The sequence below is a fragment of the Homarus americanus genome, unplaced genomic scaffold, assembly GCF_018991925.1.
Source record: "Homarus americanus isolate GMGI-L3 unplaced genomic scaffold, GMGI_Hamer_2.0 scaffold42818, whole genome shotgun sequence".
Taxonomy (NCBI): domain Eukaryota; kingdom Metazoa; phylum Arthropoda; class Malacostraca; order Decapoda; family Nephropidae; genus Homarus; species Homarus americanus.
This window is the reverse complement of record NW_024741585.1, coordinates 564,428-581,124: the sequence shown is the minus strand read 5'-3', so window position 1 is coordinate 581,124 and position 16,697 is coordinate 564,428. Positions and strand designations below refer to the sequence as shown.

The window sequence follows — 16,697 nt, the reverse complement described above, 5'->3', positions numbered from 1 at the left end:
ATAGACTAATTGCATGAACCCGGAAATATGAAACAAAATAATATGTCAAAATGTACTGTATAATCAGAGTATTTATATATCAGTGTTACATATTCGAGTAAAGTCTTTCAGATCAAACATTCAACACACATCAGTTATCTTCAATACATTCCGTTTAGAAAAATAATATGAGAATTAAATCAAAACATTGAATATTATATCTAGTTTACGTATATATAGTGAATAAGACTTGGAGTATGTAACAGCATTTTCAGTTAGTGTCGGGGTTAATGTGTTAGAAACTGTTGGTAAGTAACGAAAACACGGAACACAGCCTGACCCACATTTCCCCGAACTAACCAGCCAGCCAGCCAGTCAGTCCGCCACTGTAACATAAGGCTCAGATTGTCATTGTTTAACACCATTATTCCCGCCTAAACGAAGGTCGCCACGCTAGTCACCCGTGATCAGGTTCCCCCTACATTTACATTTTATTCAGCTGACCAAAGACTCGTTTAGTCAAGGTGTAATGAAGGACTCTGTTTCCCTTATCTTACCTCAGCTAGAACGGCCACATGCCCGCTCAGATGGAAAGATCAAGCAAGCAAACAAGCAATCAAGCAGGCAAGCAAGCGTACAGGAACAGTTCGCTTGAGGGATCAATTATGTTCAATTATGCAAAATGCTGCTACATCACTACACAGTGTTAAGGTAAACTTGGCCCACTGAGGTGAACTTCTCCACCACGGCCAGATTCTCAGAGATACTGTAGACACGTTTAACCCTAACGAGGTATGAAAAATATTCTCGCTTTACTAACTCACCGACACAAAATGACAGCTAAAATAGTTAACAGCCGAATTTGTTAAGTCAAAAATAGTGTTGACGGCCTAAAATAGTGGTGACAGAACATTAGTAATTACAGACAAAAATGTGCCAGTAGCCCAAAAAAATATAGTGTCGAAACCGCGATAACAGGATGTGTTCACTTAAATCAATGGTTAAAGGGGAAAATTCAACGAACGAATCTTTGACATGTACTGCATACATCTATACGGACACACACACACACACACACACCAAATGCAAATACAGAAAACACAAACATATTCTTTTTATTTCACGGTACATACATACCTGTACACTCGCCCTTCATTTATTTTTGCATTATTAAATTTCTAGTTTTAACTTGTGTATATATATGTATATATATATATATATATATATATATATATATATATATATATATATATATATATATATATATATATATATATATATATATATATATATATATATATATATATATATATATATATATACAATTTTATGCTGCCGAGGAAAACTTTTAATTACATTTTTAATTCCTGTTAATGGTAAAGGTTATTTATTTATTTACTTATTTATTTATTTATTTAGAGAGTGAGAGAGGACGAGGGATGTACACAGTGTTACTCTAACGAATCGTAAGGGGGGGGCGGGGGGTAGATACTGACAGACGGCTAGATGTACTGTAAATAACTCAGATAAGATGATAAATATAGCCATATAGAGATAAAGACATAGATTACCACAGATACTCATAGATTAGTATAGGTATTAAATGTGTATAATAACGCTGTCGTGAATGATGCTGTGTATAATAATGCTGTAGTGAAGAACGTTGTTACCTCGAGCTCCATGCTAATGACTGAACGACTTACACTAAACAACACCTTTACTCTTATCATAAACTCCCTCACATAAAACTTAATTATAAACAATCACAATTTGCTGATGATCAGTTGGTGATATATATATATGACTAATAAAAAGTTAAAGGGTCACCTGAAGATAAGACACTCTAACTTATTACACCTGATGATTGAACACCCTAATGCTAACCTTACCTGAACTAACCTACCGTATTCTAACGTAACCTACCTTTACCTAACCTACCATAACCTAATCTAACCTAACCTACCATAATCCATCCTAAGGTAAGCATAAGCGTGTTTAGTCTTCAGGTGATCCAAAATAAATCTCATGATGAATGGTTGTTTGTCAAGAGTGATTTAAGACACCGGCAATACCAAGCTTTTGTATCATACAACTGTGACCTTGACCTTTGACCTCCCCCCCCCAATATACATGGCCTTGACCTGATGTATACATGGGTTAAGTTTGAACACCATAAGTCCTTCCGTTCTCGGGTTATAATGCGGCCATGTTTACTTTGATAGGTTGTAATGGTCGTTAAGGGGAGGCAGCGCTGACCGCCCTATCCCAGCGGTTAATAAGAAACAGTTAAATACATTCCTCGTGAAACATACAGTACGACCGTTTCTTTTATTGGTTAATATCCTTCCATAACTCATAAAAAAAATTCTCAAAATAGACTGCGGCAGCGCTAAGACTCTAACAAAATGATAAATAAAAGTGTGTGTGTGACGGGGGGGGGGGGAGGTGAGTGCTGCACCAGGTGAGACACGCATCACCTGAGGGCTCACCGTCACAGTATGTGGGGCTGGACTCTCGCACCTGCTGCACCACCTCCCCCTGACCTTGGCTGCAGTAGACAGCATTTCTCCTGAGAGCCACACACGAAATGACCTCTGTAGGGCGGAAACAACCAGTGCTCAGTGTCGCATGTTAAAAAAAAATTATTCAACTTGTCATTTAACACAACGCGGAGCAAATTAACTGACCGATAGCGTCTAATGGATACTTACGTCTACTGAATTAACGTCTACTGAACTAACAAAAACAATAACAGAAACAAGAAAAAACATCACCTTGGTGTTCATTTTAGCCACTTCCCAGAGTAGAACAGGTGGCGGCTATCTGTATAATGTATCACACGACCTACACGCTTCAATCAGTTTTTTTCTCTCGGCCACAGGTAGAGCGGTATAATACGTGCATGTCACAGGTGGAGTAACAAGATGTATAACACCACCTGGGGGTTTGGTCAGGATGGGTCACTACGGGTAAACTATCCTAATATACAAGAGTGACACCTGGTAAAAGGCTCAGCTGCGTTATGTGAAAGTGGGTTCCATTGACCAGCTACGGGCAATGTCGGTACCAAACACTACATACTAAGCCTTCGGTATACATAAGGAGGCAGCGTGATCGGCATTCCAATCGACGGCAGCCATTTCCTTATAACCGTAAAATTAGTTACCCAATCACTGTAGGGTGGACTGGGCACGAACCAGCGACCCCTGGGACTGAAAGCGAGCGTTGTATCCACTGGGCCACTATACTTCTATTCATGTCTAATCTAACTGTGACAGGCATTTTCAAAGCCATAATTTCAGACATTTAAAACAATCCGTGTTGGCCTTCATCATAGAATTCAATTTTGTCAACGTATTAAACTTCTTGGTCGTCTTTACTCCAGACTTCAGACTATTAAGGACTCCCACAACCATACCTGAAACATTCTTAAGAACAGCTATTACAGATTTAATGATGGCTACCTCGATACAGACACAAAAAGTGAATCCTAGCGTTTTTGTGTTTGTTTTCTTAGAAGTGTCAAGGTCAAGAATGTCGCAACAGCCAGAGTGACAGATGGTGATATAGAGAGCGTGAAAAATGTCCTGCATCACTACGATACACATCTACATAAGGCTACAACACCAATTGCTTTTAAACAACCCGGAACATTGATCAACACAGCATGACCCGCCGCCACTCTCACGACCACAGGCAGTACCTCGTTAATGAGAGCCACTCCTAATATGCCTCCACCTTAGTTAACTATTATACTTTGAGCTCACATCTTAATGGGCCCCCAGTTTTAATGATCCTTTGTCCTAATGGGCCCCAGATTTAATGGCCCCTAGTCGCAATGGGCCCCAGAATTAATGGCCCCTAGTCGCAATGGGACCAAGTTCCACTAATAGGTAGGCAGATTCTTATTAAAACTTGGATCCATCTTACATATACGGGAGTAATTAAATTTGCTTACCTGTGTGTGTATTTTAGTGTAATGTCTCTATTAATGTTCTGGTTCCATTAAAAACAATCAACCTCAGAGTAAATACCGCGGATACCGTGTGATGCAGATTTTACTATAGCTCGTTCACCTGTCATCGTCAGTGTCCATCACCTCAAGAAATGCAGACAGTCATTCAGTTAAGATGATGGTGACAGCAGTTCAAATGTGAGACGACAGCGCTGAGACACACACACACACACACACACAGACTCAACAAAGTTTATCTGCTTCTATTCACACATTCCTAGCTGTGTAGTGAACCTTATGTGAAGCATTTGTTCCGTAGAGTAAATAATTAAGTTTATCTTTTTGTAATATAATGACTTTCTGCTAACGAGAGCTTTATATATAGTGTTTAAAAGTGACATTATCATTAGCCAACAATTGATATAAGTTTAGATTAGCTGAAGAAAGCTTGTTGGTTGGCCAGTCAGCTGATAGGCCAAACTAAGCCAATGCGAAGTAACAGTAGCAATAAGTAAACAGAAGATGTTGACGTTAGTACAGCATGGAGCAGTTTACGTCACACATTCCTGATCATCGTAATCACAATAAAACTTTATCTACGATAACGTCATCAAGAGTCCCGCCAATCATGTCTTGAGGAGGAAAAATGACGTCATCAATAACATGGCCTATCAAGGTCTGGATCAAGGAGCAACTTCATTCCTGTTTCCGCAAATCAAGAACTGAAACGGGTTGATGATGTCACTGATAATGAAGCCAATGAACAGGAAAGGAGAACGATGATGACGTCTTGTTATCTCAAGTTGAATGAGGGCGGGACTATGACGTCATTCATAATAAAGCCAATTGACTGCTTTAGGTTGAAGATGATGTCATTGATAATAAAAACAATCAAAACTTAATCTAGAGCAGTGATGTTTTGTGACATTAAAACAACAACAACAACAACAACTACAGTTATGGTCTGGGAAGGCGGGAAATATTTTATCATTACAAAACCCTGAATGTAAACACAAACATGCAACCGCGTCACCGCTACGTTAGGTCGGTTGTAAACTGATATAAAAAAAATACTACACGAACTATTTTTACGTGATGAATGGATAGAAAGTTGGGAGAAATATGTGAGGTTGAATTATTTACGAACCATATGGCGCGCCAGGGTCAGTGCCGCCACTTTCCCCGCGCTGAGGCTCTACTCCTGGTCCCTCTCTCCGCCTGACACTCGCGCCCTACCTGACACCCGCGCCCTACCTGCCCTACACCCGCGCCCTACCTGACACCGCGCCCTACCTGACACCCGCGCTCTACCTGACACCGCGCCCTACCTGACACTGACACCTGCGCCCTACCTACTGACACCCTGCGCGCCTGACACCTGACACCTGACACCTGCGCCTACCTGACACCCGCGCCCCACCTGACACCCCGCGCCCACCTGACACCCTCCCTACACCCGCCCTACCTGACACCTGCGCCCCTACCTGACACCCGCCCCTACCTGACACTCCGCGCTCTACCTGACACCCGCGCCCTACCTGACACCTGCGCCCCACCTGACACCCCCTACCTGACACTACCGCGCCTACCTGACACCTGCGACCTGACACCTGCGCCCTACCTGACACCCGCGCCCTACCTGACACCTCCCACCTGACACCCTCGCTCTACCTGACACCCGCTCCCTACCTGACACCTGCTCCCTAACTGACACCCGCTCCCTACCTGACACCTGCTCCCTACCTGACACCTGCCCCTACCTGACACCCGCTCCCTACCTGACACCTGCTCCCTACCTGACACCCGCTCCCTACCTGACACCTGCTCCCTACCTGACACCCGCGCCCTACCTGACACCGCGCCCTACCTGACACCCGCGCCCTACCTGACACCGCGCCCTACCTGACACCTGCGCCCTACCTGACACCCGCGCCCTACCTGACACCCGCGCCCTACCTGACACCCGCGCCCTACCTGACACCCGCGCCCTACCTGACACCCGCGCCCTACCTGACACCCGCTCCCTACCTGACACCCGCGCCATATTACAGTAGTTAGGTAAAAGGTTAAATAATCAAAGAGTTTGGTGGTTAATCTCACAATCTGTGGAATATTCTTGACGTGAGAGTTGATTTGAGGAAATTAAATTTAACCACGAGACATAACCCTGTCTTGACGGAAGCATAACTAAATCAATCATAACTTAACCTAACTTAGCCTAAACCTAACCTGATTTAACCTACTTTACCTTAACCTACTAAGATATCTTTAACTTAACCTTCCTTAACCTCACACGAACAAAGTCACCATAGCTTATACCTTAACCATAGACGACCCTAAACTAAACATGTGTGTGTGTGTGTGTGTGTGTGTGTGTGTGTGTGTGTATCAGCGGTGCAGGTAAGGTTATGGGTCACTTCACATGTCACACACTGTCCCGGGGGTTGACAAGTGACAGGCGAGGCCAGCTGGGAGGGCGTGTCATGGTCACTCATATATTAAACTTGTGTCTTATCATATGACTGACGCTTGATATCACACTCCCGGTCAGTTATTCCTTCAGCAGAGACGGAAGATGTATGCAAATGTGGTCTTGTGAGTACTCTTCTATGTAACTTAGGTTGTATAGAGAATTAAGTAAATTCAAAAAATACAAAAATACAGTATATAATTTAATGAGTTATGTAACAAGTATATATCAGTAAAAAGAACTATAGAGCCAATAAAGTATCTTCACGGAGGGCTACGATGAGTTTCAAAATGAGCAATGTGACTCTTGTTGACTCAGTAGGGTTGTCAAAATCCTTCGTCTGTTGTGTCATATTGTCTAACATAAAATTGTAAAGATATATTTTTTTACTGTGTTCATTGATAATTTTGGGCAGTAATATTGATTGACAAGTAACGCTATTTAGTGACTTGTACCTGTATTTTACCTGGACATTATAACACACCTGTTGCCATCACTACAACACCTGCACTTTGACCATCATAACACACCTGCAGGGCTCACAACACACCAGGCCCTCAACCCACCACACTATAGCATCGAGAATGACAAAAAATAAATTTAATTAAGTCTTTATTCATACATAGAGCCAATGTCAACAACACCGAGATGCTTGAATTTGGATGTGTGGAACTTTCACTTATCCTACAGTAGCTCCCTCGACAGTGACTGGCGGGGGGGGGGGGGTAAAGAACGTGAATTGGTGAGATTTGATTCAGTTCTTTATGTTGGTGTTTATTTACCCGTAGGAAACTATCAGGTGTTCTTGAGTTCGTCCACCGGCTTAGCGTAAGTGTCGAGGTTGTGAATTTAGGAAACAGACGGTAAAAAAAATCCTGGCTGGCGACAGAGGTCAAAGATCTGTGGGTCACTAATTAGGGGTGTGTCAAGGGTCACCAAGGGATTACACAGCATAGTTCAGCGAGTGTCAGAGGTCAGCAGAAGGAGGGGCAAATGTGAAGGTTGTGGCGTCAACAGGTAGCCATTGTTGTTGTCACACCTGCATGTTGTCACTGTTGTTGTAACTCGTCACACCTGCATGTTGTCAATGCTGTTGTCACTCTTGCAGGTTGTCAGTGTTGTCAGTACTACTTGTAGAGAGGAGATACAGTAGACGTGCCGAGGCTCCCTCTACCTGCAATCAACTTAACTACGAATTTGAGAAGAAAATCACAGGTGTTGTTGTCTCAAATAACATTACGATAATTCCCACCTTCACCGACGATAACAAAACATTGCACCTAATCACATGAGATTGGATCCACTGTTGTTAACTAGTATATCCAATCCGAATCCCTGCCTCCCCCCACCCCCCTTGACCTCCCCCAAACACAAGTTAACACAAGCAATAGTTCCTCTATGTCAACTACAGACTACAGCCAATATATATAGTCATACGTTCTCATATCTCCAGGTAACGTAAATAATATATGGTGATGTGAGACGGCAAGACCCAGCTGGTAGCCAGGATGTGTAAAGACATGATGACGGTGTGTGTGTGTGGAGGGGGGGGGAAGGCCTTGACTGTCTGATAGCTGGTCACGACGATAAGTATAACGTTCACTGATATGATCTGCAGTTTCGTGTGAGAGCTTCAAGAATACCTTCCTTACCCACTATACAGTATACCTATGTCTGGCTTACCCATTGACTTACTGACTTACCCACTGACTGACTTACCAACGGATTGACTACAAGAGTGACTGACTAAATAACTGAGTAGCTGACTAACTTACCTACTGACTGACTGACTGACTGACTGGCTGACTCCGCTATCTACCCGCTAACAGGAAATACTTCTCCAATCTCACTTGATCCCTCCATTTCTACCAGCATACCCCCTCTCTCCCTCCTCTCCTTTCCTTTAGATTCTTCTCTCCCTCTCAACGATACACTTGAAACATTAACCACGATACACTTGTGACATTAACCACGATACACTTATGACATTAACCACGATACACTTGTGACATTAACCACGATACACTTGAGGCATTAACCACGATACACTTGAGGCATTAACCACGATACACTTATGACATTAACCACGATACACTTGAGGCATTGACCACGATACACTTGAGGCATTAACCACGATACACTTGAGGCATAACCACGATACACTTGAGGCATTAACCACGATACTCTTGAAACATTAACCACGTTGCACTTGTGACATTAACCACGATACACTTGAGGCATTGACCACGATACACTTGAGGCATTAACCACGATACACTTGAGGCATTAACCACGATACACTTACCTCTCAGTTACATTTTCATAATAGTATACTTTCTTCGCCTCAGTATACTAAGTCAGTTTTCTAGCTGGAAATATTGGCTCAGTATAATTGCACAGTATATCGGCTCAGTATAATTGCACAGTATATCGGCTCAGTATAATTGCACAGTATATCGGATTAGTATAAAAGCACAGTATATATTGGGTCAGTATATCACCATTAACTATGTATTCAGTATACAGACACGGCATATCAGGTCAGTATACTCAGGCAAGTTCTTAGTGCAGGATAATGTAGTATATCACCAATATACTCCAGCACATTATATGAGGAGAGCATACCAGCCTGCACAACTTATCAGAGCGATATAACTGTGGGAGTGAGTGAGTGAGAAGCGTGTGTGTGTGTTGAACGGACACTTGTATCACCCTTACTCCCACCACCACCCCTTACCACCCACTAGTCACCACCACCCTGCATCATCACCCTCACCACCCACCTCCCCATCACCTCACACCACCAACTAGTTCACCACCACCCTCACCACCCACCTCTATCACCCTCACTACCACCACCCCTCACCCACCTACCTACTTCCATCGCCCATTACACTGTGCATCATTGTTCATCTCACCCACATCTGCTCCTGAATATATCCTGCCCGGGCTACACCCATCACGCCGCCCACACCAGGAAGGAGAAAGCGAAAAAAAAAAGCTGAAGAAAATACCTGAAGAAATTAATCTTAACCAGGTAAAAACGCTCATTATACCGAACTTAATGTACACACACACATACACACACACACACACACACACACAAACACACACACACACACACACGATGACCAACACTAATACTGAAACTAGAGGTGACCCAAAGCCAAGCCCTGGGATTTGTCACAGGTAGAAGATGCTTTAATAAGAGAACCACAGCTGAAGTACTCTACCCAGGGACGTATAAAAGTCTGACCCATCAACCAGCAGCTTCACATCTTGACGTGGAAAATATGGCAAAAACCTGAGCGATATAATCTGAACCTCTATAACACTTCCGTCAGAATATAACAGCAACGGTAGATGGTTCACAAAAGGTATTAACACACAAGGGGTCCAACACTATTCCTAAAACAGGGTAGACTGCCTAGTGTCAGAGCTGCCTGTATGGGATATTTAACCAGAAAAAAAATTAACCTAACCACCAAGAAAAATCAACTTTGGTCCATAACTTACCTTCAATCAAGCACTGGGGAACATCTGTCTTTTATACATTATCTTGCATCCGTACCCTCCACCACCACGTCCTGAAGTATACTACCAGTTATCACCTCCCTACCACCAGACAGACAGACCTCACACTGCCACAACAAGAATCATAATAGCGCGTCATGTTATTTTGCGCTTGTTGTTGCTTCTCCTCCCCAACACACCGAGAGATTAACAGCTCCTCAGATTATAACACACATACCTACTTTCAATTGTTTTTGTTTTAGGAACGTTGTGGATGTTTCGCTTAAGTTAATCTGGATTTGTTTCTTAAATCCACGAGCCAGGGGCCGTGAATGTACCCACAGCGACGGTCACCTGGGCTTGGCATCACGTGTCACCCTCATTACTATGTGAATATTTTGTTGAACCAATTGGGTGTTGACTGGTATAACCATCAGTAGTTCAGCACTAATACAAGTTTAACAAGGGTAAGGGGCAGGACTGTCTTGGTTGGCTGAGTCTGTAATGAATCGTCTTTGTCCTCCTTGATGTCTGGAGTCGGACCTTCAACATGTGAGTCACCCTCCTGCTGCTGTGTCTGACGTGGCGAGAGTTGTTAGGTCAGCGACAACATCTAGTCAAAGTTGTTTTTGGAGGAAGAGTTTATTTAATCGATGTCGAGAGAGCTGCAGGCTGGCGAGCACATGACTCTCTTACTGGGAAAACAACGGCCATTATCATGAGCCTCACAACTAAGCTCCTGTTGACTGAGGAACACAACGGGAATATACCATTAGTCTTTTCCTCGGCTAAGCTTGTTTGTATTCATCCAGGTGCAACTCAAGATCATACAGATGGTGCAACAAGACTCGGTGAACCTCCCACTCGAAGGAGGGCTTAAAGACGACACAATAAACTAGCGTAATGACTCGCTACTCTGATATATTGGCTGTACCTGCCTTCACGCCATCAGTCTGGAATTTGTAGTTATGATTTTGAAGGATTTAAAAGATGGATATATATTTTCTCGTGTTAACTGGCCTGTGTGTGTGTGTGTGTGTGTGTGCGCGCGCACCGGAGCCACGCAGTCTACCTCATTTATCATGTTTATTCCCACATTCGTCCTCCTTAGTGTCTCTCTATAGTGGTTGTAGATCTGCCCGTCACAACACCTCTCAGGTATACACAAAATACCTGTAGGTTACCGACCCTTATATGATTACAGGGCCAGGAGGGAAAAACGCAGATCATGGTGGCTTCAGAGGAGGACTGACACACTATATATATATCTCCACCTCTAACGCCCCTTTATATGTACAGTAAATCCTTCTTAAGTTACTAAAATAAAATAAAGTGTATAAGGTAGAATGCTAAAACAAAAGGTCAATTGTTTTCAAGAGTAGAGTCAGTTAGTTTGTTACGTCAGGTTCACAAAACTCGGGAGAGACTCGACTTCACGCTCATTCGTCTATCGTTGCAAAAAATACTCATGTCTTCCCATAGCCGACACACACGACTTACTGTCCATCTTAAACTCACAACTAACACAACGAACGTGAAGATAAAATTATTAGTAACAACAGAGGAACTTGATAATTATTAGTAACAACAGAGGAACTTGATAACTTTTGATATCGTCAGATTTATATTGGTTTCTTATCATCCTCGTCAACTCTTGTTAGATTGTAACATATACTTGCTGTAATAACCACTGATACCTGTGTGTGTACGCCATCATCCGTTATCAGGGCCAAGTTTACTGCTGCACTAATTTATCTTTACAGCACGCCAAAGATACTACATTTGCAGAGGATAACATATTTTCCTGTATATATTAGCAGACATACTAGCATTCTATTGGATAAAACTCTACACCTCTCTCATGATTGACCAACATCACGTCACACCACAATTTCAGACACCGTGATTGGCTGCTGTGAAGGGGAAACGTAGAACAACCCTAACCACGCAATCATTTGATCATAATCTAAACTATACACCGGAGCGCGCACGCACACACACAAACCAGGTGCGGGTACTGAATATTAACATAGAAACACTTAGGTCTTGTCATTTACCTATACATGAATAAAATGATGTTACAACGTAAATATAACAACGCTATACAAATATATATGGTAGAATCCTGCATAAACACTCCCTGTATCTTCCCATTATCCAAACACAGGACCTCTCAATTTTTAGGATATGAGTCATGGCTCAGGGACGCGTCATGAGGCAGCAGCCCTTGTCGCACGGAGAGAGAGAGAGAGAGAGAGAGAGAGAGAGAGAGAGAGAGAGAGAGAGAGAGAGAGAGAGAGAGAGAGTGTGTACAGTCTTGGACTAAAGTCATGGACAGCTGTACGGAACCTACACTAGTGACCTTTGGCAATGAGGAAAATCATAAGTTAAAACTATGATGATATAAATTAAAAAGAAGTTCAAGAAGTGTAAAAATATAAATAATATTAAGTACTACGTTAAAAATCACATTTGGTTAAGTATTTCTATTGCATAAGTAACCACCTGGACTCTGCATAGGTGACTTGGACTCTACATAAGTGAACTGGACTCAACAAAGGATCTTATAAGTTACTAGTGTCAGCCAGCCATCAAACACAGGTGTTAATAAAACACAGGTGTTAATAACGGTTCCGGTACACATCAGGCCAGACAGTTACTTATCAGAGGTAATACGTACAAACAACGTCACTGGCTGGACAGATCAGTGCCTCTGTTAAGTGTCTCTGTGATGTATTTTGAAGACCCTCTACATGTCCCTCTTAGTTAAACATCATAGCTTACGGCACAAGAAGAGCTGGTAGTCAGGAGGGTGTATCACCGACGGACCATAGAGAGGAAAACCCCATATGAGACTACACCATCTGCTATCTGCATCATGACATTGGTTAGCACTCTCTTGTCCTTGATAAAATGTTCCTCCCACTTCTCCTCCTACCACTCCTCCCCCTCCTCATACACCTTCCCTTACGCTGGTACTCGAGGGTGAAGGAGGTACTTGAGGTGGGTCAGTTGTGGTGGAAGGTGGCAGCCCCCTCCTATTGTTCGCGGGTCACGACACACCCTTGTCCGGACTAGTGATCTTCTCATCTTTTCCGCCACACTTCGTCTCCAGGAGGGGGGGGTGGTGGTTGTGCTGTATGCCTAATGCGACTCATGCCGGAAGTGTTGATGCCGATGTATTCTTCACTATTAATGCCGGATGTGTTGACAGTGCCGTATGCCTCTTATAACTTGAATACCAGATGTGTTGCTAATACTGTATGCCTCAATGACGCTGTATATCTCCAATAAATAAGGCCGGATGTGTCATTACCACGGAACACAATCTAGACGGTACCGGGTGTTATCCAACACGAACACCCTCACCTTCCTCCTAACCAATACAACACTACCCTCCACCCTTACACCCTATCAACTCTAACACAACACAACACCAACAAATATCACCTCTGGTTCATATAGTGCCAAGCCACAGTGATGTTTAAACGTATTCTCGGTAAACAGCTAGACCAAGCGTAGCAGATAAATGAAAATGACTCGCCTTTCCTTTGGTATATCTCAATAGTGCAGACCTAAGAAGAAATTGTTTTTACCTCAGTTACGTAAAGTTCGAAGCTGTAAGAATCTTGGCTTTATTTCAGTCGTTTTCCATACACTTTTTCTCTTAAACTATGAATTTAAAAACAAAAGATTAATAAATTAGTAAATAAACTATTAAAAAAACTAAAGTATGTGCCTCTGTTTACTTCGAGTGGGTAACTATGCAAAACGAAGCGTCACCCGAAGTCTCAGCACACAGTTTAAAAATTCAAAACCCACCACCACACACTTCATCCGCCACACTTCACTGCGTAAGACTAACTGGGAGGTGAGACATAGCTGAAGGAAGAGAGGGGGGGAAGGAGCGAAGGGGGGAGAAGGAAAAGGTTTGTTATCATGTTATCATGTTTATCAATACCACTGGTAATACGCACTCGTGAGGGGTAGTGGAGTGGGGCTGTCTCTCTCACCACACAGCGCGCACTATATACTGTACACCCCACTGTAGGCCAAGGACTCCCTAATCTGGGTCAATGTTTTATCAAAACTTGTACTTAGTTTTAGCTTTACTATGGAACTTTTAAATTAGTCTTACCTTCAGTTATTGCTTCGTAATTATACTTTTAGCTAATTAGGTTCTTCACGAAAGTTTTCAATTAGTTTTATCTTTATATAATGCTTTAAGCCTTTAGAATTATTACTTATATCATTCATATGCGGATTAGGTAGGTAAATAGAGGCTTTAGCAAGGTTTACATTACTTATCAAGGAGTTAAGGTAAGAGCGGGAACCAACACAACCTCAGGGAACACATACGCTTTTAAGTGCTTTCCTGGGCTAGACTTGGTTGACTCGACTTGAGCTTTGCCATTGTATGTACAGTATACCTGCACAGTATACATGCTGAGCCAATATGATCTTGAAAGACGAATATACTGAATATCTATCAATCTACCTATTTCAATTTGAATTAAAAGAAAGTTAATTTTCCTTTACTAACCGGACTTAGTGAGGTTGTCTTAGGTTACGTAAGAACGACAAACACTTAGGATTATTTTAGTTCTGCATTCGTGAAAGAATCCTCACATTCAGAGAAAATATACACAGGTGGCTGGAGTATACGAGATTTGTATATTTATGCTCGTTGATACATTCTCATGAGTTTCGTTCCCTGATAATTACAACCACGACTACGCTGTGTTGTGCTTACATGGTTATGGCAACTCCCCTGGGTGCAACCCTCCTGTCCCATAAATCGGGATGCTTCTGTGTGTGTGTGTGTCCCACTGGTCATCAGAGTGTTCACTTGATCAAAAGCTGAGGACATGGGCGTGTAGGAGGCGGGCGGTAATGAGTTCCTTCACTGTGTCAACACCCTGCACGATGCTGTGTCATTAGTCCGGGACACCTTAGTATGTGTACGTTAAATTCCCTTCTAAATGTAGTGTGACGATTTATCTAACTGAATAACTTTATGATGGACATTTAGTTGAAACTCTTAGGTAACTGTATACTTTCTCTTGTTTTTAGCGAGGGAAAACTAACCCAAGTATGTTTGATAATCTCAGCCTTGGTGTTTAGGGAGTGTGTTAGGGGGAGTTGGAGAGCCTTGTGTTGTGTGTGAGGTGATTACGATGCAGCTGATTACATTAATGAGTCTTAATAATTAGGTAATGTAGATTTGTACAGCCATTTATAGTTATGCCTTCTTGTTTAGGTTATAGCACCACTTACACTCCAGCATCACATGGACGTTATTGAGATGTGTGTGTTTGGTGTAATGGTCAGCATGCTCGCCTCGCAAGCGAGAGGACCTGGGCAGGGTGAAACTATGGGCAAGTTTCTTTACGCCATTTGCCTCTGTCTACCCAGCAGTAATTAGAAACTTGAATGTTAATAGATTTGCGGATCGCATTCGGGGCAATGGTTAGCCAGTGCAGTTGGCGAGTTGGCCGGTCTACTCGGACTAGTCCTTGACAATGGTTGGTGTGGTTGGCGACAGCTTCTACACCTTAAACAAATTCACGCTTAGGTGGCCCTACTAGGACCGGCCATCCTCGTTACACGAGGGGCAACCATTATTATTATTTATTATTATTGTGTGTGTATTTATTAATTCTAATTTTGCCACTTACAGCGGTAATTTTTGTGCACCCCATACTCATCCTGTGAGCGGCAGCGCAAAAGGATTACAGAGTATGGTTTACAAAGGTTCAGTATAATTAACCCCCGTGGTCAGGATATTATGGTATTGAATGTTAGAGTATTTCAAATAAATTCTTTGTTTAGTTCTATACATAAAGGGTAACTTATTCACAACTGCGTTAGTACAGGAGTGTGAGGCAATATGTCTGGCTTCACACTTTATTCTTCACATTTGCGTGAGAAGTATCAAGTACATTGTGTGTTTGGTTCTATACATGGGAGCTGATATAGCTACTAAGTGCAAAAAAGTAGATACAATCTTAATATGCCGGCTATCTTGCCATTAGAGATGAAGTGTTTTGCCATTTCACACACAGTGTGCTTGTTACCTGTCCCTAAAAGGTTCTATCTTCACACTGTCGAGAACGTAGTGTTCAAGTGTGTGGCCATATGTTTGACAACACATTTTACATTTAGTCTTGTTCACATCTGCTTGAGGAACATCCTGCCAGAGGTACTTATATCCTAACCTTAGTGTAGCGGTTACGACATCTTGTAATCTAGTGATCTTGTTACTTGCTCCATATACATGTTTCACTTGATACATCTCATCATGGTAAACTATGGATCGACTAGTGCCGGTTTGCACTTGTCTGCCTGCGTCAAACTCATCAATAAGTACCTTTCTAATTACAGTTTTAGGGGTTCTTTTTGACAGGCCCAGATTGTATTCAACAGTGTCTTTGTTAGACGCTAGTTTGGCGAGGGCATCAACTCTGTCATGTTCTTTGAGGCCTATGTGAGAGGCCTATGTGTTTCCCATAAGAAGCCACAAGAAAGGGTTAAACAAGTAGGAACGCCTCACACCCACACTTCCACCTCTCCAACTTGTAAAACGTTCAGAGTCAATCCTAAATATTCACAGCGCGTAAAAACCTTCATGTGTATTCTCTGTACACAGTAAGTTGAGTCATCACTTTCGTTCATTCATACGACACTTCCATGTTCCCAGGTCGACGATCCAGTTATTCTTCTGGTGCTCTGATACCTCTTGGCTTCACTAACTCACCCATATAATCTCTCCATATATCT

The 16,697-nt window shown here is 42.5% G+C and overlaps 1 protein-coding gene across 7 annotated transcripts in view; it reads right to left on the bottom strand.

Annotated features, from left to right (window-relative positions):
* Window positions 1–16,697, bottom strand: part of LOC121875970 — a 43,336-nt gene that overhangs the window by 25,904 nt on the left and 735 nt on the right. Inside the window, exons 1-2 of one of the 7 annotated variants that reach the window (XM_042380797.1) lie at window positions 8,955–9,091; window positions 8,710–8,773 (exon numbers count right to left, since the gene is read on the bottom strand). The exons of 2 other annotated variants lie outside the window; for them this stretch is intronic. Coding sequence is in view for 1 of the 5 variants with exons in the window: in XM_042380792.1 (XP_042236726.1) it covers window positions 13,740–13,754 (15 nt within the window). In the remaining 4 variants the exon portion in view is untranslated. Of the gene's footprint in view, window positions 1–8,709; window positions 9,092–9,920; window positions 10,047–13,513; window positions 13,638–13,739; window positions 13,771–16,697 lie in introns of those variants that run through there. 4 more of the 7 variants (XM_042380792.1, XM_042380796.1, XM_042380795.1 and 1 more) reach the window with 4 other exon arrangements.